General features: G+C 47.0%; 9 protein-coding genes across 9 annotated transcripts; 6 read left to right on the top strand and 3 right to left on the bottom strand.

The window, feature by feature from the left end:
- The first annotated feature begins 385 nt into the window (after positions 1-385).
- On the top strand, positions 386-2,336 carry ASPGLDRAFT_57829 (M20 family dipeptidase). Its single transcript, XM_022548284.1, has 5 exons — positions 386-580; positions 654-685; positions 768-835; positions 898-2,015; positions 2,089-2,336. The coding sequence occupies exons 1-5, from the start codon at positions 549-551 to the stop codon at positions 2,270-2,272; spliced, it is 1,434 nt and encodes a 477-aa protein (XP_022400793.1). The 5' UTR covers positions 386-548; the 3' UTR covers positions 2,273-2,336.
- A 161-nt stretch (positions 2,337-2,497) lies between these two features.
- On the top strand, positions 2,498-6,974 carry ASPGLDRAFT_46890 (DNA repair protein SMC6). The gene is made up of 14 exons (XM_022546549.1): positions 2,498-2,666; positions 2,724-3,115; positions 3,173-3,692; positions 3,746-3,973; positions 4,047-4,606; positions 4,662-4,755; positions 4,809-5,074; positions 5,136-5,789; positions 5,842-5,944; positions 5,999-6,157; positions 6,219-6,361; positions 6,492-6,540; positions 6,603-6,700; positions 6,782-6,974. Exons 1-14 carry the CDS (start codon positions 2,565-2,567, stop codon positions 6,828-6,830), a joined length of 3,417 nt encoding a protein of 1,138 aa, XP_022400792.1. The 5' UTR covers positions 2,498-2,564; the 3' UTR covers positions 6,831-6,974.
- Positions 6,975-7,985: 1,011 nt separating this feature from the next.
- On the top strand, positions 7,986-9,669 carry dhh1 (DExD/H-box ATP-dependent RNA helicase DHH1; the record flags this gene model as incomplete). Its single annotated transcript, XM_022543499.1, has 4 exons — positions 7,986-8,029; positions 8,098-8,161; positions 8,217-8,813; positions 8,878-9,669. 4 exons carry the CDS (start codon positions 7,986-7,988, stop codon positions 9,667-9,669), a joined length of 1,497 nt encoding a protein of 498 aa, XP_022400791.1.
- Positions 9,670-11,015: 1,346 nt separating this feature from the next.
- ASPGLDRAFT_126021 (putative mitochondrial tricarboxylate transporter (Ctp)) lies at positions 11,016-12,412 on the top strand (the record flags this gene model as incomplete). The annotated part of the gene is made up of 9 exons (XM_022540615.1): positions 11,016-11,048; positions 11,113-11,167; positions 11,230-11,250; positions 11,304-11,435; positions 11,504-11,651; positions 11,730-11,987; positions 12,052-12,087; positions 12,151-12,300; positions 12,355-12,412. 9 exons carry the CDS (start codon positions 11,016-11,018, stop codon positions 12,410-12,412), a joined length of 891 nt encoding a protein of 296 aa, XP_022400790.1.
- Positions 12,149-13,996, bottom strand: ASPGLDRAFT_46887 (putative mitochondrial translation release factor (RF-1)). Its single transcript, XM_022546548.1, has 4 exons — positions 13,845-13,996; positions 13,604-13,776; positions 12,357-13,531; positions 12,149-12,302 (listed from the first exon to the last, which is right to left on the bottom strand). Exons 1-3 carry the CDS (start codon positions 13,942-13,944, stop codon positions 12,530-12,532), a joined length of 1,275 nt encoding a protein of 424 aa, XP_022400789.1. The 5' UTR covers positions 13,945-13,996; the 3' UTR covers positions 12,149-12,302; positions 12,357-12,529.
- A 147-nt stretch (positions 13,997-14,143) lies between these two features.
- ASPGLDRAFT_74237 (DnaJ and TPR domain protein) lies at positions 14,144-16,042 on the top strand. The gene is made up of 2 exons (XM_022549724.1): positions 14,144-15,286; positions 15,345-16,042. Exons 1-2 carry the CDS (start codon positions 14,309-14,311, stop codon positions 15,939-15,941), a joined length of 1,575 nt encoding a protein of 524 aa, XP_022400788.1. The 5' UTR covers positions 14,144-14,308; the 3' UTR covers positions 15,942-16,042.
- Positions 16,022-17,463, bottom strand: ASPGLDRAFT_46881 (protein-L-isoaspartate O-methyltransferase). The gene is made up of 3 exons (XM_022546547.1): positions 17,401-17,463; positions 17,045-17,308; positions 16,022-16,882 (listed from the first exon to the last, which is right to left on the bottom strand). Exons 2-3 carry the CDS (start codon positions 17,144-17,146, stop codon positions 16,253-16,255), a joined length of 732 nt encoding a protein of 243 aa, XP_022400787.1. The 5' UTR covers positions 17,147-17,308; positions 17,401-17,463; the 3' UTR covers positions 16,022-16,252.
- An 826-nt stretch (positions 17,464-18,289) lies between these two features.
- ASPGLDRAFT_25563 (uncharacterized protein) lies at positions 18,290-19,219 on the top strand (the record flags this gene model as incomplete). The annotated part of the gene is made up of 2 exons (XM_022543498.1): positions 18,290-18,449; positions 18,525-19,219. 2 exons carry the CDS (start codon positions 18,290-18,292, stop codon positions 19,217-19,219), a joined length of 855 nt encoding a protein of 284 aa, XP_022400786.1.
- A 139-nt stretch (positions 19,220-19,358) lies between these two features.
- ASPGLDRAFT_284836 (putative dihydrolipoamide succinyltransferase) lies at positions 19,359-21,765 on the bottom strand. The gene is made up of 11 exons (XM_022543762.1): positions 21,299-21,765; positions 21,182-21,240; positions 21,057-21,128; positions 20,948-21,003; positions 20,547-20,882; positions 20,080-20,472; positions 19,968-20,027; positions 19,859-19,913; positions 19,736-19,803; positions 19,598-19,669; positions 19,359-19,543 (listed from the first exon to the last, which is right to left on the bottom strand). Exons 1-11 carry the CDS (start codon positions 21,481-21,483, stop codon positions 19,499-19,501), a joined length of 1,401 nt encoding a protein of 466 aa, XP_022400785.1. The 5' UTR covers positions 21,484-21,765; the 3' UTR covers positions 19,359-19,498.
- Positions 21,766-21,802: the final 37 nt, after the last annotated feature.

Raw genomic sequence — 21,802 nt, 5'->3', positions numbered from 1 at the left:
AAAATAAAGAAGAAGGCAAGGAAACGTGCTTCTCTAGGGAATGATTTATTTATCTCTGTACAAGAAGGCCGTGAGCATATACAGCAGCTTGATACACAGCTTAATGAGCAGGTTGATGAGCTTACACCTATGCCTCGTCAACGCGCTTCACCACGCTGTAGTGGCTGTGGGACTGTTGGGCATACAATAAGAAGCTGCCCTAATAAATAGCTAGATATTTTGTCTGTTATATATTTTAATTCAATGGTGTTAGTGGTTGCAAAGCTTCAAATTCGTGGTGGTTGCGGAGGAAGTGGACGGGACGGCCGTGTGGACGGCTCGGCCGTGGATTAGTTAGTTATTGGTTGGTCCCCGCCATCTTTCTCCAAGGCCAAAAGATGCCCCTCCGCGTCCCAGTGTCTCTGGCAAAGCAACGATTACATTCGATCACGCAGTATTACCCCGCTCGGTGTCAGCAGCAATTCCGGACACCACCACATTTCACTTATTCCCGAACACCTTTTTTCTCTTCTCGCCGTTCATTTTACGGTCATATCAGTGATCAGAAAATGGCGCCTCAGCTGGAACCCTACTTCAAACAGTGAGTTTGAGAGCTAGAAGCATTCTGCTTCTCATGTATTTCGCCAAAGCTCATTTCTCTTTTCACTATCTAGGGTGGACGGTCTGTCCAGCTCGTTTATTGATCGTACGTGCTCTATTGGCTTTCCCTGGAGCTTCCGGGCGGTCCTCCCCTTCCTCTGTGCGGCAGACGACTAACAATCCTGAAGGACTGCGGAAAGCAGTGGCCATTCCCTCGGTTTCTGCCCAGGATGAAAATAGAAAGGATGTGTTCAAGGTCGGTTATACGATACATTTTTGTTTTTGAAATCAGGACTGATTTGAATTGCCCTTTCTCAGATGGCCGAGTTTCTCAGCTCGGAGCTCGAAGCTCTGGGGGCAGAGGTGCAGCAAAGGCCGTTAGGAAAGCAGCCCGGAAAAGAACACCTTGATCTGCCTCCCGTGGTCATTGCTCGCTATGGTAATGACAAGAATAAGCGGACTATCCTGGTATACGGACACTACGATGTACAGCCTGCTTTGAAGGAAGACGGCTGGGCCACGGAGCCTTTTGAACTGTCTGTCGACGAGAAGGGAAGGATGTACGGTCGTGGCAGTACAGACGATAAGGGACCGGTGCTGGGCTGGCTGAACGTGATTGAAGCTCATAAGAAAGCGGGCGTTGAATTGCCGGTCAACCTCCTTTGCTGCTTTGAGGGAATGGAGGAGTATGGTTCTGAGGGTTTGGAGGAGTTTATCCAGACGGAGAGCAAGGGCTTTTTCAAAGATGCAGATGCGGTTTGCATTTCAGACAACTACTGGCTTGGTACAGAGAAACCCTGTTTGACCTACGGATTGCGAGGTTGCAATTATTACTCCGTCCGGGTTTCTGGTCCTGCGCAAGATCTACACAGTGGTGTCTTTGGTGGCTCTGCGCACGAACCTATGACAGACCTGGTCAACGTTCTATCTAGGCTTGTTGACTCGCAGGGCAACATCTTGGTTCCCGGTATCATGGATCTCGTGGAGCCTCTGACGGAAGAGGAGAAGTCCCTGTATCCTGCCATCAGCTACACTATGGAGAACCTCCACGAGTCGCTGGGAAGCGAGACAGGCATCCACTCGACGAAGGAGCGGACGCTCATGGCCAGATGGAGATACCCATCACTGTCCATCCACGGTATCGAAGGTGCTTACTCTGCCCCGGGAGCCAAAACGGTAATCCCGGCCAGTGTCATTGGCAAATTCTCCATCCGGACCGTGCCAAACATGGAGAGCCCAGATGTCAACAAGCTCGTCTTTGACTACATCAAATCTGAGTTCGCGAAATTGAACACTAAGAACACCCTGGACGTGTGGCTTCAGCATGACGGAAAGTGGTGGGTTGCCAGTCCGAAACACTGGAACTTTACTGCTGCGAGCAAGGCTGTGAAGCAAGTCTTCGGTGTCGAACCAGATCTGACACGTGAGGGTGGCAGGTATGTTTCTTCTTCTGCTCGTCATCAGATGCGATACATTCATGATATGTGCTTGTGCTAATTTGGTTTATAGTATCCCTGTCACCTTGAATTTCGAACAAGCTACGGGCAAAAATGTGTTACTCCTTCCCATGGGATCTTCGACCGATGCTGCGCATTCTATTAATGAGAAACTTGACAAGAGGAACTATATCGAAGGTGTCAAGTTGCTCGGTGCATACTTGCACTACGTTGCTGAAGAACCCATAAGTGCATAGGATATCCTGTGTATGTTATACGTACAAAATAGTTGTCCACAGAATTCAAGTACGTATATTGGCATTCGACTCTTCGTAGTCTCCCTTCTACCCCTGGGGTAATTACGGAGTAGAACTTCTGGAGTAGGAATGGTGGATACCCCATTGCCTTAGGCGGCAAAATTGGCGGTGGGTACCGACACGCGACGAACGCGACTCTATCGCATTAACGCATCAACCGCGCAACGACTAGATACCTTGTCAAACAGTATGAGATACTTAGCCCTCATCCCCTTGGGATAGTTTCTCCGTAATGTCACCTCATTTGAAGCGTTCCCAGTCTTCCTTAGGATCTGAGGATAATGATGAACTTGGGGACGATGACACAGTTCATGTCCCAGGCTCTTCTCACTCGGTGCGCAGACCAACCAAGAATCGCAGCGGAGTGAGCTAACAATAATATCATGAGAAGAGAAAACGCCCTCGCACGTCCGCTTCCCCTACGTCTGAAGAAAAGGAGGCCAGCGACGATTATGGGGCAGCATCAATACCCAAGCCTCTCAACGAGGATGAAGATGAATTAGAGCTGCGCGCAACCCAGGCAATTCAGCAGAAATATTCTTCATCGAATAACGAAGAGAATGTTCCCGCCGAGCATGGGATCTTGGAGCGCGTCGAATGCTACAATTTCATGTGTCATGATCATTTTGCAGTGGACCTGGGGCCCCTCATTAACTTCATCGTGGGGAAGAATGGGAGCGGCAAGAGTGCAGTTCTTACAGCGATAACTCTCTGCTTAGGTGGTAAAGCGTCTGCTACCAATCGCGGGCAGAGTTTGAAAAGCTTTATTAAAGAGGGAAAGCAGTACGTGAGCGTTCAATTCTGTTTGGAATTCGGTGTCTAATCAACATTCTTTTATAGACATGCTGCTATCGTTGTGCGGATCAAAAATCAAGGCGATGGGGCCTATTTGCCGGACGACTACGGAAAATCTATCATCATAGAACGCCATTTTACGAAGAATGGGACAAGCGGTTTCAAAATCAAAGCCGACAATGGTCGCATAGTGTCCAACAAGAAGGCCGAATTGGATTCCATAATCGACTACTTCACTTTGCAATTCGACAATCCTATGAATGTTTTATCGCAAGACATGGCGCGTCAATTTCTCAGCACATCCAGCCCGGCCGAGAAGTACAAGTTTTTCGTGAAAGGAGTCCAGCTTGAACAGTTGGACCAGGACTACCGGTTGATCGAGGAGTCGGTTGATCAGATTCTGGAGAAGCTCAAAAGCAAACAGCAAGACATCGGGATACTGGAAAATCGCAAAGATGTTGCAAGACAGAGGCTGGAGATTTCAGATCGTCACGAGTCGTTAAGAAACAGGATCAGAAATATTCGAAATCAAATGGCCTGGGCTCAGGTTGAGGAACAGGAAAAGGTTAGAAGCGCGCCTTGCCCAATATATATTGTGCATCGTTCTAACCAGTGCAGATACGGGACGCTCTAGAGAATGAGCTTGCACAAGCAAACGAACAAATTGCAGCAGCCGAAGCAGAACTTGGTAGATTTGATGATGCGTTCCAAGAGGTTGAAGGAGAGACTGAGACCGCTTCTCAGTTTGTGAGGCAAGCTCAGTCAAAAATGGAGCAGGCGGATAACGAAAAAGAAGAGATCAAAAATAGATCAGAACAGCACATGAGTGAGCGTCATGATCTACAGGTATTATCACCCAAAGGATGAAAAGTGACACCATTTTGGTAAATTCTCACCTTCTTACTTATATTTTTGACAGGCCCAACAACGCCAGATTAGGGAATATATGAAAGCAGCAGAGACAAGCATCAACGAGACACAGCAGAAAATTGCCGAGGAAACTCAAAAACTGGCAGATGTCAGTGGTGGAAGCTATATCCGTCAACAAGAGCAATACGAGCAGGCACAATCGGATACGAATGGAGCAAAGGAGAAGTACGAGCAGCTTCAACAAGATACAGGCCATCTGCGTCGGGAACTGGAACAGGCCGGAAGAGATGCTAAATCAGCAGAAGCGCCCATTGACAAGAAGAAGGCGGACGTCCAACAAGCGGAGAGACTTCTACAGAATCTTACCAAGGAAGATGGGGTCAAGCAGTCAGGATACCATGAGAAGATGCCGATACTTCTCAGGGCGATCCAACAAGAGAGGTCATTCTCGAGGCCTCCTGTCGGCCCAATTGGGTACCATGTGACCTTACTCAAGCAGAAGTGGTCATCAATCTTGGAAACCTCACTCGGCACGACATTGAACAGTTTCATTGTGACTTCGAAAAGGGACATGAATATCCTGTCCGGTATTATGCAGAGAACTAATTGGTGAGCGGTCCCGAAATTTCTTAACTATAGATTAGCTTATAACATGATCCGAAAGCGTATGCCCCATTTTTATAGGAAGCGACGGCCATATCGATACGTCACAACACGAACCTGACGCTGGTTTCGATACAGCATCCCGTGTCTTGCAGGTAAGCGACTTAGGTGAAATCATAGTTGGATATACCTAACATTGGATCATAAGATTGACAACGACCTTGTACGCCGGCAATTGATCATCAACCATGGCATCGAACAAATGCTATTAATTGAGAGATTAGAGGAAGCATCTTTTGTACTTTTTGACGGGGTCCGCCCAAGAAATGTTAAGCGATGCTATTGCATTGACCGGAGAGACAAGCGACGGGGCATTCATCTTTCTTATAGTCGCATGGGGGAACCCAGCCAGGCACCGGTTTCAGCTTACAATGGGAGTCCACGAATGAAGTCTGATCTCGATTCGCAGATAAGGTAGGACAAGCAGGTCTTGTCGATATTTCCACCGTACGATGCTGATGCTCATCTACAATAGACATCAACGTGAAATTGTCGAGGATCTTCGGCGTGGACTAAATAGTCAAGAACAGGAATTCCGCCTTTCTCGGTCTCGCGCAGAGAATTGCAAACAAGCTCTCGTACGGCACGAGAGGATGATCAAGGAGCAACAAATCGTTGTACAGAGAGCGGAAGATCGCGTGGAGGAGCTCAAAGAGGCTCTCGAAAAGGAGACTGTCGGAGATGGGATTGATAGACTTCGTTCAGCCCTCATGGATGCTGAGGCCGAAAAACGACTCAACGAAGGACAGTACAATGACAGTGTCGAAGCCATGAAAGCTATGATGGACACCTTGAAGGAAACAAGACGGGAGATCAAGGAGAAGGATGCATACATAGCCGCTTTACAAGAAGAGCTCCGGGTTGCGCAGAGCGAAGATCAAATGGTGAAGGAGAAGCGCCGACAAATCCTTGGCAGCAAGAATGCTGTGATCGAGCGGATCGATGTGATCAAGCATAACCAGGAGAAAATTCGTCGGCAAAGAGAAGAAGTTGTCGCACGGGTCCTTGACTACAATGAAAAGGCCAGCATGGTGTCTACGCGTGTCGCTGTTGGCGAAGGAGAAACTACTCGCAGTCTAGACAACAAGCTTGAGAGGCTCCATAAAGATCTTCAACGCTACAATCGGGAGTAAGTGTCGCCACGTCATGCGTTTCTCGTTACCAGACTAACCGAATGCAAGGCTTGGGGCGTCTCGAGAAGAGTTGGCTGCAGAAGCCTCAAGAGCAACTATAGCTTACGAGCGTGCTGAAAAACACATCAGAGAACTCGAATTGCTGGCTAAAGTAAGAGCCAATTCTGTACGATAGGCCGGGCCTTTGCTAATCAAGCATGGACAGATCTTCGCCGAGACATTGAGGCATCGCAAAGACCGGTGGGGGATCTTTAGGTCACACATCTCATCTCGGGCCAAGGCACAATTCACATACCTCTTGAGTGAAAGAAGTTTCCGCGGCCGGCTTCTTGCTGATCACCAGGGCAAGCTTCTAGATTTGCAGGTAAGTGGCTTCACTTCACCGTTGTTCCCAACTTGGCATTGAATCTAATAATACTGCCTAGGTTGAACCCGACATAACGAAGGAGGATGGTGCTGGTCGGGGCGCAAAGACGCTGTCTGGAGGTGAAAAGTCATTTTCCCAGGTTTGTCTATTACTGGCGCTGTGGGAGGCCATGGGCTCGCCCATCCGCTGCTTGGATGAATTGTATGTTTGCTTTTTTTTTTTTTTTTTTTTTTTTTTTTTTTTTTTTTTGGTTTTCCTTCCATATCCCATATCATCATTCAAAAATGATAGGAAACTCGAATTTGTCGCTGATGTCTTTTCCTCTTTACAGTGATGTCTACATGGACCACGTCAACAGGAAGATGGCGATCGATATGCTTGTATGTATTGGACAGTCCCCATGATCCGGCTTTGAAAGCTGCTAAACGATAGTTCCTACTAGATGCTTGCTGCTCGACGTTCAGTCGGAAGACAGTTTATTCTGATCACGCCTGGTTCAAGATCGGACATTAGCCTGGCGCCCGATGTCCGGGTGAAAGAGTAAGAAAAACCCCCCTCTAAAACTAAACGACATGCCGGGGCGTATAGAAAAAGGAATTAACGACTGTTCTCTCTTTACAGGTTGGCAGAACCAGAACGAGGACAAACTACCTTGCCTTTTACACGATAATGGCTGCCTGCGTTCCAACCCTCTTTCGTTTCTTTTGCCTCTTCTTTTATCCCTCCCTTGTAAATCCTGAACTTGCTCCTGTATCATAGTATCATATACGAGCTTTATTTTTCTACTAAAGAAGTCATAATATCCTTTTTCTCATTGGTTTTCGGGGACCCTTAAGATTTCAGGTTAGGGCTTTGATCATGAGTCCCAAGTTGTCAGACTTCAAGACTCTAGACGGTTTCTCAATGCAGAGGGCTTTGACAAGTGTCAAATTGCTGCTGGGGACTGTATCGCATGCTGCAAGGCCGCATATGCTGCTATGCAAGTTATACATAGTAGATGAACATCCAATTGCCCATTACATGAGGTCACATGATCTCTAAGGTTGCTGGATACCAGAATTGTACAGCATGAGCTACAAATTCTATGGACATAAAAACAATGATGACTCTTTTTCACTGTGATGCGCAAAATACAGGTGCTATTCCCCATATCTGAATGAAGTGGTTGTGTAATATCCTCTGTAATATACGAGAATACAGGTGGTCCGTGGGTAATGGCATTACCCTTACACAACCAACCCACTTATCGCCGTAGGATTTTAATTTCTCTCTTCCTCTGTGTGAACACGCAAAACCTCCCTCATATTCTCCATCCAGTTCACCAAGTGGACTCGGCTTCATCTGACTACACATCTTCCTACCTCTTGCCTCCACGCCTACTCTCTGGTCTCCACGTTCGAACCGATCTTTCGAAACGAATTCGCCTACATCCTCTTAACTAGTACCTCACGTTGGAAAGCTCAAGAGCGGTCTATCTCTCGCCTTAGGCGGCCTTTGTGCACTTATTTCTTTTTGTTTCTTCCTCTTCTCTTTTCCTCGTCTTCCTTTGACTGCTATTAAGCTCGAAAAATAAGCTATCTATCATTGCCCCTCACCGCCGAACATACTTTACGCCGTTCCCGTCTCTCAATCGAATTATTTTGATCATACTCTGGCCTCTTGCAGAACGAAGGATTTCTTTTTCTTATCAACACACCGTTTATTCCAAACAAAGGGCCACATTTAAAATCCGTTAAATTCGGCCAAAGGCACCTATCATCCCCTCACCTACAGACCCGAATACCCGACCGTTATTCTCCCAAAGGAAATCCAAACCCCGATCACCATGGCCGACGCTCTTGCTTCACAGTTGAACAATACAAGCCTAGGGTATGTGGACTGCCATACAGTAGTGCTGCAATCCCCGCATAGAACTTACAGCAATCCCCGTTCAATAGGGATGACGCGAAATGGAAGGAAAATCTGAACGCTCCTACAAAGGATGCTAGACCACAGACTGAGGTTCGTAGTGTTGGACGGTTGTCTTTGATCGCTCTAGGTACTGATCTTGCTGCAGGATGTGACAGCTACGAAGGGTCTAGAATTCGAAGACTTTTATATCAAGCGTGAGCTGATGATGGGTATCTTCGAGGCCGGTTTTGAGAAGCCCTCGCCTATCCAAGAAGAAACAATACCGGTTGCTCTTACCGGTAGGGATATCCTGGCTCGTGCTAAAAACGGAACAGGGAAGACGGCTGCTTTTGTCATCCCCACCTTAGAACGCATCAACCCCAAGAGCACCAAAACTCAGGCTCTTATCCTTGTCCCTACAAGAGAATTGGCGCTCCAAACATCTGCCGTCTGCAAGACACTTGGAAAGCACTTAGGTATCAACGTCATGGTCACCACAGGAGGAACCGGATTAATGGACGATATCATCCGATTGAACGACGCAGTCCATATCCTTGTCGGGACCCCAGGAAGAGTGCTTGATTTGGCCAGCAAGGGTGTTGCCGATCTTTCAGAGTGTCCCACTTTCGTTATGGATGAAGCAGACAAATTGCTGTCCCCTGAATTCACACCCGTCATTGAGCAGCTGCTGTCATTCCACCCCAAGGATCGCCAAGTTATGCTATTCAGTGCCACATTCCCGTTGATCGTCAAGTCATTCAAGGTATGATTAACAGTTGGTCCTTCTTTGTTTCTAGCGTTCTTCAACTGAACTGATTTTGCTATAGGATAAACATATGCGCAACCCTTATGAAATTAACCTCATGGACGAACTTACCTTACGAGGAATCACTCAGTATTATGCTTTCGTGGAAGAAAAGCAAAAGGTCCATTGCCTTAACACTCTGTTCTCCAAGCTTCAGATCAATCAGTCGATCATTTTCTGCAATTCGACGAATCGGGTCGAACTCCTTGCAAAAAAGATTACGGAACTGGGCTACTCATGTTTCTATTCTCATGCCCGAATGCTTCAACATCATCGTAACCGCGTCTTCCATGATTTCCGAAACGGCGTATGCCGCAACCTTGTCTGCTCCGACCTACTTACTCGTGGTATTGATATCCAAGCGGTCAACGTTGTCATCAACTTTGACTTCCCTAAGAATGCCGAGACCTACCTTCACCGAATTGGTCGTTCTGGGCGTTTCGGCCATCTGGGTCTTGCCATTAACCTCATCAACTGGGATGATCGCTTCAACCTGTACAGAATTGAACAGGAATTAGGGACCGAGATTCAGCCCATTCCTCAGAACATTGACAAGAAACTTTATGTCTATGACTCTCCGGATACTATTCCCCGCCCCATTGCCCATTCCTCTCAACCACGTCAGGCGATCGGCCCAGCCCCAAACGCAAACAACGGAGAGTACCAGCAACAGCAACAACGTCGCTACAATGAACATACAAATGGCGGAAATTATCAGTTCAACCGAGGTCGCGGTGCATACCGTGGACGTGGCCAGGGCCAGCGACGTAACGTACAGGGCGATGCCAACAAATATGTCGCTTCGCAGGGCTAAGCCTGTAGCAAGGCCCAAATGTCATCCTAAGTTGGCGACAACTTCTGCATGTTAATATTGCTCCTTCTCTTCTTTTGATTTGCTTTTTTTTTTTGGTGCTGCTACTTCGTTTTATTGTTTGTTTTTTGCAAGTCATCGGGACTTGCTGTCAACACATTAACGCCCTAAGCTCCTCTTACTTTCTACTGTCATCATCTTATTCTCTTTCGTTTTGTCATGACGGCATGATAAGGATGCGATATCTGTATCATATCTGCTTGTACATCAACCCTTCAATTAATCCGTGTTTCTCACCGGTTATTTAGGGTTGATTGTTTTTTGGCTCTCCGCCAGGCGCATCTTGCCATGAGTGTGGCTCTTTTCTTCTACCTTATTCCAAGGTGTACATATGTTTATTCATCTCGTCACTGCATCCTGGGAACCTCAGAAGCACGGAGGTTGGCGTTCTTAGGGCTTGGTCAGTGATGTTTTCGTTGCGGCGTTCTGGTTGATTTTTTTGGATGCCAGCTGTCTTCGTTGCACTGACGATCATGCAACGGTTGCGTGCACGGCATCCTGGAGTTTCGCTTTGGGGCTCGGATTGAAGAACTCGCAGCTTTCCTACTCAGATTCGGCATCTTCTTTTCCTTTTCTTTTTAACGAACCGAGCTTGTTGCCTGCTTATTTGCTTTGCTCGTGTCTGTTTATTTACCTTCACTCGAGTTGATGGGATTTACGACAGCTATGCATGTTCATCTTCTCTCGATCTCTTTCATTCTATTTGACGTCAAGTCCCAAACTTCATGCTTTCATATGTTTTGAAGCAGGAGGGTCAACTTTCCCTCTGGAGTTTTACCGGGGTTAGACGCGATTTGGGATGAGCTGGAGCCTTCGAATTTATGGGTGCATTGTGTTATGACGAGAATGGGGAGGCATTGAGAAAAGAAAACAATGAAGAATTAAAAAATGAAAAAAATGAAAAAATAAAAATAAAAAACAGGCAAGGTGGATGTGGACGATACATCGGAGTGTTGACGGATTGGGGAACCACAAAAAAAGAAAAAGAGAAAAAAAATCAAGTGTTGGGGCACCAGGTGCTGCTGTTGCTGCCATTTTAGATAGCATCATTTGGCCAAATGAATGACAATCTGCCCCTTCACTAAACCATGACTTTCCTAATAATGTCCGTACTACTACTGTATGTAAACGTAAGTATCGATGTTTTACCTCGGAGTTGCGGAGCGATCTCGGAGTCGACTGCGTGGATTGCTCATGCTGGTTACCGTATGATATCTCGAATTCATTCGTCCGCGGATCTTGGACCAAAACAAATTTCAATCACATCAGTGCCTCTTAGATTTTGCCTAATGGCTACAGCAAGCAAAGATCAGAAATCAAAGGTCTGCATCTTGGAGTTGAGATCCCGAAAAAGCCTCTTGCAGCGGGGTGCTAACTACATCACAGCCCAGTAGTCTGCGGTCGATTGTCGCAGGCTCGACGGCGGGGGCAATTGAGATTGGTAATTATATATTCCTTCACTAGATCTAGGGTACAGCAATCATTAGCTAATGTGGATCATAGCGATCACCTATCCAGCTGAATGTACGGCAATGCCTTTCCATGCCCTTCTTCAAAAACTGACCCGGATGTCTTAGTCGCCAAAACACGCTCGCAACTCAATCGCAGATTACCTGATGGAAAGAAACTGCCATGGCCGAAATTTGGTCCTCAATGGTATGCTGGATGTACCTCGTTAATCATTGGGAATTCGTTCAAGGCAGGAATCCGTGAGTCCTTAATTGACCCCGGTAGTTTAGACAGGTTGCGTTGTGCTTACACTGCAGTCTCTGCAAAGGGTTCGTTGCCTTTGATAAGATAAAAACGTTTCTCCAGGATGATAACGGCAAGATTTCGGGCCCACGGACGGTCCTCGCTGGCTTTGGTGCTGGTTTCACAGAATCGCTTATCGCTGTTACCCCGTTTGAGAGTATTAAGACGCAAATGTCAGCCATACCCATCCACGGTCGACGATGCTGACCTTGGACCTGATGTAAAATTCGAGACTGACAAGCGGTATCTAGAATTGACGACCGGAAATCGGGAAATCCTCGCATGCGCGGTCTCGTGCATGGTAGCAAGGTGATATTTCAAGAAAGAGGCATTCGAGGCTTCTTCCAAGGTCTTGTCCCCACAACAGCAAGACAGGCTGCAAACTCGGCAACAAGATTCTCGAGCTATACCACATTGAAGCAGTTGGCCGAAGGTTATGTTGCCCCTGGAGAGAAATTGGGAACTGCCAGTACATTCGCTATTGGAGGCGTGGCAGGTCTCATAACAGTGTACGTTTCACCTTTTATTATAGCCCTCCAGTTATAGGTTTCTCACTAACGTTGGAAAATGCAGTTATGTTACCCAGCCCCTTGACACTGTGAAGACCAGGTAAGGAAAAGCGGATATGTCTAGATCTGGGCTTGGACCTACGTTGCTGATGCCCAAGCACAGGATGCAATCTCTGGAAGCTAGCAAGAATTACAAAAACAGTTTCGTTTGTGCGGCAAAAATCTTCAAGGACGAAGGAGTCCTCACACTCTGGTCTGGTGCTATGCCACGGTTGGCAAGGTTGATCATGAGTGGTGGAATTGTATTCACCATGTTTGTTTACCTGAACCCTGCACCTAGTGGATTACTGCTAACTTCTGCAAACAGGTATGAAAAGACTATTGAAGCTCTGGACTCTTTTGATCCCCAAAGGAAATATATATGATCTTATCTTTTCTAAAGAATAGGGTTTACAGTGGGAAGAGAAATAAATTATCATGAGTGCTTAAATATACATAATTGATGTTTTCATTTATTTTACAAAATGCGGCACTCCGAGTCATTAGATCAACTGCTTTTTCGCAGCATCTTCCGCGACCATAGCTTCAACTTCTCGATCCACAAGCCAAGTCCGCACGCTATCCATGACTGTTTCAAGGCCATCGCCACCAACAAGAACATCATCCAGATTGTGTATCGTGATGCCACTGCGATGATCTGTACATCGACTCTGGCCATAGTTGTATGTGCGAATCTTGTCGCCACGGCCCATGCGGGCAACGCCCCCCATTGCTCCTCTTCTAAGCTGGACCAGTTCCTGCTCACGAGCTTCTTGTCTTGCTTCTGCCAGCTTTGCCCGTAGCACTTGCCATGCCTTTTTACGATTCGCGTGCTGAGACCGCGAATCCTGCATTGAGACGACGGTACCAGACGGTACATGGGTCAACCGAATGGCAGACTCCGTTTTATTGACGTGCTGTCCACCAGCACCACTCGCCCGCATCTTCTCGGTACGGACGTCCTGTGGGTTAATGTAGTAGTCACTGTTTGGATCTTCAAAATTGAGTCCACTGTCCATGCCACTACCCGTCTCAGGAAAACTAGGGAGTATCATCACACTAACAGCACTGGTGTGTGTGCGTCCCTTGGTTTCCGTGGCCGGCACTCTCTGGACCCTGTGCACGCCTGACTCAGTCCTCAAAATCTCGTAAGCCCCATCTGTTCCAACTTCCAGAACGGCTTCGCTTAGGCAGTCCTCGGCGGGTCCGTCTGCCACATCCTTTTTAATCAAACTTGATCCAAGACCACGTCGAGAACAAAATGAAGTGTACATTCTTAAAAGCTCGAAAGCAAAAAGACCAGCTTCGTCACCACCTGCGCCTGGTCGAATTTCAAGTAAACAAGGAAGGCCCGCGAATGGATGGCGGGGTATAAGCGATTCCTTCAATTTGTCTGATATTGCCGGTAAGGTACCATGGTTGCCCTCCAGGTCTTCGACGGCTAGAGAGCGTAACTCTGAGTCCGTATTGGGGTCGTTGAGCAAAGATTGAAGCTCTGATATGGACTAAATGAATTGCGAATTATAGTCAGTTTAACAAAAAAGCTGCAGTCACTTCAATCCGCCTTGAGTGCACACCTCGTTTGCACTATCCCATTTTTTCAAAGTTTCTGCGACTGATACTAGTTCACCGAGTCGCTTTGCGGTTTTCGCATCAAACGAATCCGCCAGGCGAGAAGAAAGCGCCGAATGTTCAGCCGCGAGCGAGCGAGCTCGAACCAGTAAAGCGGGAGACAGGCCAGTATCCGGGACTAGCAAAGAGGCAAAATATTAGCCCTTGTCCTTAGCCCAATGGTAATACTATAGCCGACGAGCATACTTGTGTTCACAGTTCGCCGTTGGAAAAATGGCCGCAAATCCGGGGCAATTTTAGGAAAGCGCCTAAGACATCGAGAGCACGTCCATGGGACGGTGAACATGCTTTTCTGAGTAGAAGCGCGTCTCTTTAATACTTCCAATCGAGAAATGTTTCCAAAACGTAAGAAAAAATGCATTCTATTTCATGTTGAGCGCATTCGAGAATACTCCGTCAATCACGTGCAATATTTACAATACGCCACACGTACCGGACCGTAAAGGCCAGACTGGAAGTATACAGCCTGCTTATCCGCATCTCTACAGACACTCGTTAAATCAATCATATAACATTCTCTTCGCTGCTCGTCTCTCTTTTCTTTCTCCTCTTCTCCCAAGCAGCCCAACATATTATTGCATCTTGTATTCCGAAAATTACGATGTACTTCTAAAGAGCGCCATATTTGTTGCACCACCGTTCAAGTTATCATGTACATCTCCTTTGAATCGTTCACGGCCTTTTTGGCCTGTCTCACAGTTTGCCATGGTCTCCAGGCTTCCCAGATACCCACAGATACACCACTTCCATCTTTGATCTCTTCTGCAAAAACCCACCTTGCAAACGGGTCACCTCGTGATGCTTTACTCTTCTACGATGCAGCAGTTTCACGGGATCCCACAAACTATCTCACCGTTTTTCAACGAGGCGCAACCTTTTTGTCCATTGGAAAGAATTCACAGGCATTGCAGGACTTCGACCGCGTGCTAGAGCTGAAACCGGACTTTGAAAGTGCTCTGCTCCAACGAGCACGCCTGAGGGCCAAGTCAGCAGACTGGACGGGTGCAATTGATGACTTAGAAAAGGCTGGCAAGAAGTCCTCTTCGGAGTATCAGGAGATACTGGATGCGCAAAACGCAGCGCAACTAGCGCAAGATGCAGAGAAACAAGGCGCCTGGGAAATGTGTGTAACCCAAGCTAACACAGCAGTGGTTAAGGCGACCACTTCTTTAGGCCTACGGCGCACTCGAGCGCATTGTCGCCTAGAAAAAGGAGAAATAGAGGAGGGCATTAGCGACCTGGCGCATGTTCTACAGATGTCTCCTAGTCTAGTGGAGCCACATCTTCAAATATCGTCAATGTTGTTCTTTGCTTTAGGAGAGGGTGACCGTGGTATTTCTCAGATTCGGAAATGCTTGCACTCGGATCCTGAATCAAAGCCATGCAACCGCCTTTACCGAAAGGAGAAACAGCTGCTAAAACGACTAGAAAAACTCCGGGGCGCGTTGAGTTCGCGGAAATATAGCAACGCTGCAAATTTGCTGGTTGGGGTAGGTGAGGACAGTGGGCTTTTGGGCGATGTTAAGGAGGATGTCACACAGGCGAGAGATGAGGGCCACATTCATCCTGCGGCACCTAATAGTCTTTACATGTCTTTGGTGGAAAATACGTGCGAGGCTTATCGCGAGGTTTGTGGTTCCCAGAAAACGAGGCCCTCGGTAATTACTAATTTATTTTCCTCTGTAGATGCATATGTCTAAGCGCGCCACGCCTTATTGTTCAGAAGTGCTTGAGTTGAATCCATACTCCCTCCAAGCCCTTCTGTTCAAGGGTCAGGCTGCCATTGATGAGGAACGATTTGAGGATGCAATACGCACACTGAACACGGCCAAAGAGCACCATGCAGACTCCAAAGACACCCAAGATCTTCTGCAAAAGGCGCACATATTGTTAAAGCGTTCCAAAAAGAAGGACTACTACAGAGTTTTAGGTGTCAGTCGTGATGCAGATGAACGCACAATCAAACGCGCTTATCGTCAGTTGACGAAGCAGCACCATCCCGATAAGGCCGCTTCTCAGGGTGTCCCCAAAGAAGAAGCTGAAAAGAAGATGGCTTCTATTAATGAGGCGCATGAGGTTCTCTCGGATCCAGAACTTAGGGCACGGTACGACAGTGGCGATGATCCCAACGATCATGAATCTCAGCGAGGAAACCCATTCCAGGGAAACCCCTTTGGCCCTGGTGGTGGACAACAGTTCTTCTTCCAACAGGGAGGGCCGCAGTTCAATTTCAAGTTCTCGGGTCCCGGCTTCAATTTTCCAGGTGGTTTCCCATTTCGTTGACATTATTTCTGGCGCGTTTTTGGGCACGGAGTAGGGGCGTTATACTCACATAAACCCCCTGTCTCCCCCCCCTTTTTTTTTTTTTTTTTTTTTTTTTTTTTTTTTTTTCCTTGTGCCTTTGTGGGCAAGATAATTCCGAATTCACATGATAAGTTTACCCAGCAGTAAATATGTCGTCAGTAGCCTAGGGCTTCCTAAATGCATGTATAAATAGACACTAGGCAATACGAGAAAGATAGATTCAATGTGAAAATAATAAAAGAGACTTCGCCCATTTATTTCTGTGTACAAATTCCCAGTCGCAGATTATTTCATCCGCGTGGTGCGTCAGTCAGAGGTACATAGCTAACCTGGAAGACCTTCTCCTTATGAACAGACCCATCTTCTTTTTTGTCTACTACCCAGATGTACTGGCCTCCACCCAATCCAAGGGCCTCGATGGAGCTTCCATCGTCTTCTGTGTCCACGGGAATGAACATTCGCCCAGGCGCTTGGAGTTGATCGACCAAAACAGAAGGAAGTTCCTTTGCTGCTGCACCAACATGAATCGCATCATAAGGTGCTTCTTCCTTCCATCCCAGGCGACCATCTGCTGTGATGAACTTCACCTGACCAGATTCCAGGAACTTGCGGCCTTGGTCCGACTTATGCATATTGTTGCGGGCCATATCAACTAGCTCATTTATATGATCAATTCCAACCACTTGACCGCCTAGATGGCCGCCAGAGGACGGTGACTCGGTAACCAGATTCGCGAGGACATGGGTTAGATACCCAGAGCCAGATCCAATATCAAGCACCCGATGTCCGGGCTTAAGATAATCCATAAGATACTCGCACGCGTGGCCGTGCATGTGCGGGGCTGAGATTGTCGCATCGTAGCCAATTGGTTGCGGCGAGTCTGAATATGGTCTTGAGGGGGCATAATGGGCACGATCGACCTTTGATCTCATGTCAATCCCTTACAGCTCCTGCTATGTAATGGCTGGGGTCGCATGGGTTGTAACTTTGTAGAGGGATGGCTGTTCGGGTTGTTAAAGTATCCCAGCTACTTCATTCGCGGAATACTTTATCTCAAGGGAGGTGGTTGGAAGCTAACTCACTCCTATCATGGCATCCTTCACTCGTTCATCCTTGATGAGGCCGACTTTGAATAAATTCTCGACCAATTCTGTATTGGTCGAGCCGGAGCAGTACCATGCCATGGAGAAGCGTCTCTTTGTGATGGTACTCAATGCCAGTGGGGTCAGTGTGTTTGATTTCAGCATGCAGATATGCCCTCTGCTGCACTTTCTTGTAGCTGAGTGCGGTTGAGAAAGTGTGTAGGGAACGAATAATTGGACACGGGTAAAGTGGTAGGATTATTCCTACGTTAGGTCACACATCAGTCAGTGATAGCCTCATGTATGACGCCATTCTCACATAATAGTAACGTGATATCAACTTGATGTGTACTTACATACTAATACAGGTAGGGAAGAATACTCCGGGGAAGTAAAATGACAAGGGAGACGGATAGAAAAATAGAGGGGGAAAGAAGGAGGAAAAAAAAAAAAAAAGTGTGCAGTGTCCAGGGGTACTACGGAGCGCAAGATATATATGCATATGTGTTATATACAGCAAAGTGATATTATATATATATACAATCACCAACACGTAGTAACTGTATATGAGCACCGATAAGCAGCCGAGAGGCTAGATAACTATGCACCATGCACCATCCATGTACTACATACTACTACATATGCCATTGATTGCCTAACTACGGAGTACACTAACGTAATCTATCACCGAGCTGGCCATATCACCGAGCTGGCCAGCTAAAATATCCATACAAAATGCTATTTTTCAAACCATCATATCTCAACGTCCTTGTAGACGCAGATTAAACCATTTGATTCCTAATATTCTTGACATTACTATAATAATTGTTATCAATTTGAAGCCATTTCCTAAGCTAGTTATCAAGATAGTATAAATTACAATGTAATATAGGCGTAAGAGCTGAAGGTGGGTATTAAAAAAGGAGTACAGGTATAATTCGTTTAAAAATTGGCTCACTGGTAGTTTTACTCACTGATAATCTGTTTCTAATGTCAGAAGCTAAGATAGTAAATGAATGTTGAGATATGATGGTTTGAAATATGGCATTTTGTATGGATATTTTAGCTGGCCAGCTCGGTGATTTGGCCAGGTCGGTGATAGATTACGTTAACTAACCATATTAATAATCCGACTGGCACATGGCTAGCATGATAATCATGTGGGGTTGACACCCTGCACTCCACCCAAACAGATCATCCGCAATATCATAACAAAAATGTTCAGTTTGAAAACAATAACCCATGATGGATTCAGATAAAACGAATCCTGATACCCAACATGACGTTGATCTTATTATACTGGACTACCTTCTATGTATCGGCATAGATGTTCTAATCCACGGTAGAAAAACGGGCCGAGGCCATACAGAGAGCTGGGATAACTGGGTTCTTAATTCAATACACAGTAAGTTCAGATCATGGGGAGTATTCCTGGGTAACGGTCCCGTGCGATTACGGGCATCTATGCTAAGTGCTACAGCATTTAGATACATACTACCTCCAAGCCACATGCTCCCACAGGATCTGCTTATCAAGTTGCAGCTGCTCGACTTCGCGGACATATTTCCTCATGATTACACACAATTGGTGCCACATAGAACATCAGCTGCTGAGGGCTCCTCGTATGAAGGGTACATTCAAACACAGTCTGAAGCCCATGCAACAAATCATGGCCAGTCGAAGATATTTCCAGCAACGTCGCCCGGACCAAGCAATCCCCGCACAAACACATACCTGTACAGGATTATACCCGAGTTCATGAAACTGTGCGTCGCAGCAAAGGAGAAGGTGTCAATCACACGATGGGTTGATATCCTAACTCAATTCATGACGCAGGCTGTAGCCGAGGAATATTACAGCAGTGGGAGGCAATTGCCAGAATTGTTCAACAAATATCCATTCTGGAAGCCAGAAGATCAGACCCAAGCATTGGTATGGGAACAAGCAACTGCTAGTCATATGCAGACACAGAAAGGAATCTCGCCGGGCATCAATTTCGAAGCAACATTGAATGAACGTTCGTTGTCTCGACTTGAGGATGATGTGACTGGGTTTTTATCTGATTTAATGGAAACATTAGACGCCCCGGTGCTTGTTCAACTTGAAAGAGGACAAATAGGCCAACTGAGCCACGCAGAAACGGAACAGTTGAAGAGCCGCGTGGGATTTCGATGAATACATGGAAATGCGATGAGCTTCCAGGGCACAATCAAGACATGTTTTGTTTCAATATGAAAGGGAAGTGAACTGCTACGACTGCCATTGGTACTTGGGATGTTTTCAAAACCGCATAAACCAAATTCGAGATGGTTGCTATATTCTTTGCATGATAATAATCTACAGATGAAAATAGAGAGAGACAAAAGAGATAAATAATCGAGGATAAGTTAGAAACACGAAGTGGCGTTAGTATCCCACATCCAGGCCTACAATACAATTCCAAAGTCGATATACTTAGCCGAGCAGCATGCGACGAGGGTCCTCGATGTACTCCTTGATCTGTGAGGGATTAGCAAGATGAGCTAAAGAATATTGTTCAGTATGCCCACAAACCTTTACAAGGAAGGTGACCGCCTCCCGTCCATCCAACAGGCGGTGATCATAAGTCAGAGCAAGATACATCATCTAATAGCAGAGTATATCAGTAACTACTTTTTTGAATCGCGTTACGTCAATGGAAATTAAACATACCGGGCGGATCTCAATTTTGCCATTCACGGCGACCGGCTTATCCTTGATAGCGTGAAGTCCAAGAACAGCTTAAAAAAGTGTCAGATATTTGCTTGTAAGGTAGAATGGGCCGAAGGCACCTACCTGTCTGGGGGAGGTTGATAATCGGAGTACCCATAAGAGAACCAAACACGCCGCCCTATACCAAATCAATATCCGAGTCCTGTTTTTGCGGAGCAAGAGGCACACTTACATTGCTAATGGTGAAAGTGCCACCGGCCATGTCCTCGATGGTCAATTTGTTATCGCGCGCCTGAGGAGATCAGTATAGTGCTGAGCCGTGTATCCCTTCAATGGCCACTCACCTTCTTTCCGAGCTCCGCGATTGCCTGTTCAATGCCAACAAGGTCCTTTGTCTCGGAATTACGAACCACAGGCGTCACAAGACCCTTTTCGGTGGCAACGGCCACACTGATGTCAACATAATCCCTGTAAACAATGGTATCGCCGCCGTTAGGGCCTTCGATAGATGCGTTAACCGCAGGGATATCTTTCATAGCCAGGACACAAGCACGCGAGAACGCGCTCATGAAGCCAAATTTGACGCCGGTCTTCTTCAGCACGTCATCCTTGTACAGCTTCCGGAACTCCATTAAAGAGGACATGTCAACCTCATTGAAAGTAGTGAGCGAAGCGGCCGTGTTCTGAGACTGCTTCAAACGCTCAGCGATCCTAAGTCGCATTCTGTTCATTTTCACCTAAACCGCAAACAAGCGTCCTGTTAGCACCGGAAGCGGGTATCTGCGTAACAGAACAAGCGTAATAAACGTACCCTACGCTCCTCGCGACTCCCAAAAGCCGGCTTGGCATCAGAGGCAGGCTCTTGCTTGGGCGTTTCGGTCTGTGGCTTCGAAGTCTCGGGCTTTGGCGCAGGAGGCTGCTCAGGAGCTGGCGGTGCTGGCGACTTGGGCTTCTCGGGTTCAGAAGGCTGGCTCTTTTCGGGGGCCGCAGGCTCCTTCGGCTTCTCGCCCGCATCTTCCTTCTTCGTTTCGGGAGCACCTCCAAGTTCCAATTTGACCAGATCCTGCCCAACAGTAACGGTGTCCTCTTCGCTCGCAAGAAGCTCCTTCACGGTACCAGATTCGGGGGCATTGACCGACACATCGATCTGGGATCCGTGAGTCAGTTGAGAAAGTGCAAATGTATGGATTTTCTACAAACACTCCCACCTACCTTATCGGTCTCAATTGTCGCAATTTCTTCATCCCGTTCGACATAATCCCCAACCTCTGGACCATGGTAAGCATACGTTACCTAGAACAGCGACCTAAGAAATCCATACGCTTTGTAAACTGTTTCAAGGTTCCCTCTGTGATCGACTCCGCCATTTGAGGAACCTTCACGATAGAGTCCGCTGACAAATGGTTAACGTCATGTTGTACGACGGACATCAGGATCGGGTATTACCATAAGTTCGGACCTGGCTACCTCCCAGACGGGGGTTTTTGGACAGGAAGACATTGACACTGAAATTCCGGAGTAAGTCAACTGTCCGCCGCAAGCGCAAGTTTCAGAATATCTTACCCCGAGGCCGAAACCCGTAGTAAACCAGAGGTAGGTCTGCTGGCGTTCACTACACCCTTCCGAAGAGCAGCTGAAGCAAAACTCCTACGGCCGCCTAGACCCAGATTGCGGGGCACATGGGTGATACGAAAAACATTCTTCATTTGTTGCTCTGACAAACGGTTAAGTGATAACCGAGAAGCCATGGTGGTTGATTGTTCGACACGGACTCAGGTTTCGCCAATGCTAAGGGGGAAAGGGAGAAGAAAAAGAAAAAAGGGTACGGCGAGTTATGGATATCGGAATGTCGAAGTGTAGGCGCCGCTGGTAGTAAAATGTGTGGTATCCGACGGGGATAGAAGGACTCGTGCAGAGTGACGAAACTTAAAGCCAAGGTGCAAGACGACAAGAGCTCGAGTCCGGGCCGAGACAACCGGAATTTCCCAGCGGCACTCACCCATTTTCCATGCATCCGGCAAGTGACGGAGTATTATTATTACGCTTGTACGGTTGCCTAATAACACC

Source organism: Aspergillus glaucus (assembly GCF_001890805.1).
Source record: "Aspergillus glaucus CBS 516.65 unplaced genomic scaffold ASPGLscaffold_10, whole genome shotgun sequence".
NCBI classification, from domain to species: domain Eukaryota; kingdom Fungi; phylum Ascomycota; class Eurotiomycetes; order Eurotiales; family Aspergillaceae; genus Aspergillus; species Aspergillus glaucus.
The sequence above is the reverse complement of the archived record's forward strand: the minus strand, read 5'-3'. Positions and strand labels throughout refer to the sequence as shown.

Coding starts and splice junctions, on each gene's coding strand:
- ASPGLDRAFT_46890 (XM_022546549.1), top strand. CDS start 2,565: ATGTCACCTCATTTGAAGCGTTCCCAGTCTTCCTTAGGATCTGAGGAT. Junction 2,667..2,723: donor TCCCAGGCTCTTCTCACTCG/GTGCGCAGACCA, acceptor TATCATGAGAAG/AGAAAACGCCCTCGCACGTC. Junction 5,945..5,998: donor AACTCGAATTGCTGGCTAAA/GTAAGAGCCAAT, acceptor AAGCATGGACAG/ATCTTCGCCGAGACATTGAG.
- ASPGLDRAFT_284836 (XM_022543762.1), bottom strand. CDS start 21,483: ATGGCTTCTCGGTTATCACTTAACCGTTTGTCAGAGCAACAAATGAAG. Junction 20,883..20,947: donor CGACAATTGAGACCGATAAG/GTAGGTGGGAGT, acceptor CACGGATCCCAG/ATCGATGTGTCGGTCAATGC. Junction 19,670..19,735: donor GCAAAATTGAGATCCGCCCG/GTATGTTTAATT, acceptor CTCTGCTATTAG/ATGATGTATCTTGCTCTGAC.
- ASPGLDRAFT_57829 (XM_022548284.1), top strand. CDS start 549: ATGGCGCCTCAGCTGGAACCCTACTTCAAACA. Junction 686..767: donor GTCCAGCTCGTTTATTGATC/GTACGTGCTCTA, acceptor ACAATCCTGAAG/GACTGCGGAAAGCAGTGGCC. Junction 2,016..2,088: donor CTGACACGTGAGGGTGGCAG/GTATGTTTCTTC, acceptor TTTGGTTTATAG/TATCCCTGTCACCTTGAATT.
- ASPGLDRAFT_46881 (XM_022546547.1), bottom strand. CDS start 17,146: ATGGCATGGTACTGCTCCGGCTCGACCAATACAGAATTGGTCGAGAAT. Junction 16,883..17,044: donor TGAAGGATGCCATGATAGGA/GTGAGTTAGCTT, acceptor ATGAGATCAAAG/GTCGATCGTGCCCATTATGC.
- ASPGLDRAFT_74237 (XM_022549724.1), top strand. CDS start 14,309: ATGTACATCTCCTTTGAATCGTTCACGGCCTTTTTGGCCTGTCTCACA. Junction 15,287..15,344: donor CGTGCGAGGCTTATCGCGAG/GTTTGTGGTTCC, acceptor TTTCCTCTGTAG/ATGCATATGTCTAAGCGCGC.
- ASPGLDRAFT_46887 (XM_022546548.1), bottom strand. CDS start 13,944: ATGTTCACCGTCCCATGGACGTGCTCTCGATGTCTTAGGCGCTTTCCT. Junction 13,777..13,844: donor ACGGCGAACTGTGAACACAA/GTATGCTCGTCG, acceptor CCTCTTTGCTAG/TCCCGGATACTGGCCTGTCT. Junction 13,532..13,603: donor AATGGGATAGTGCAAACGAG/GTGTGCACTCAA, acceptor CAATTCATTTAG/TCCATATCAGAGCTTCAATC.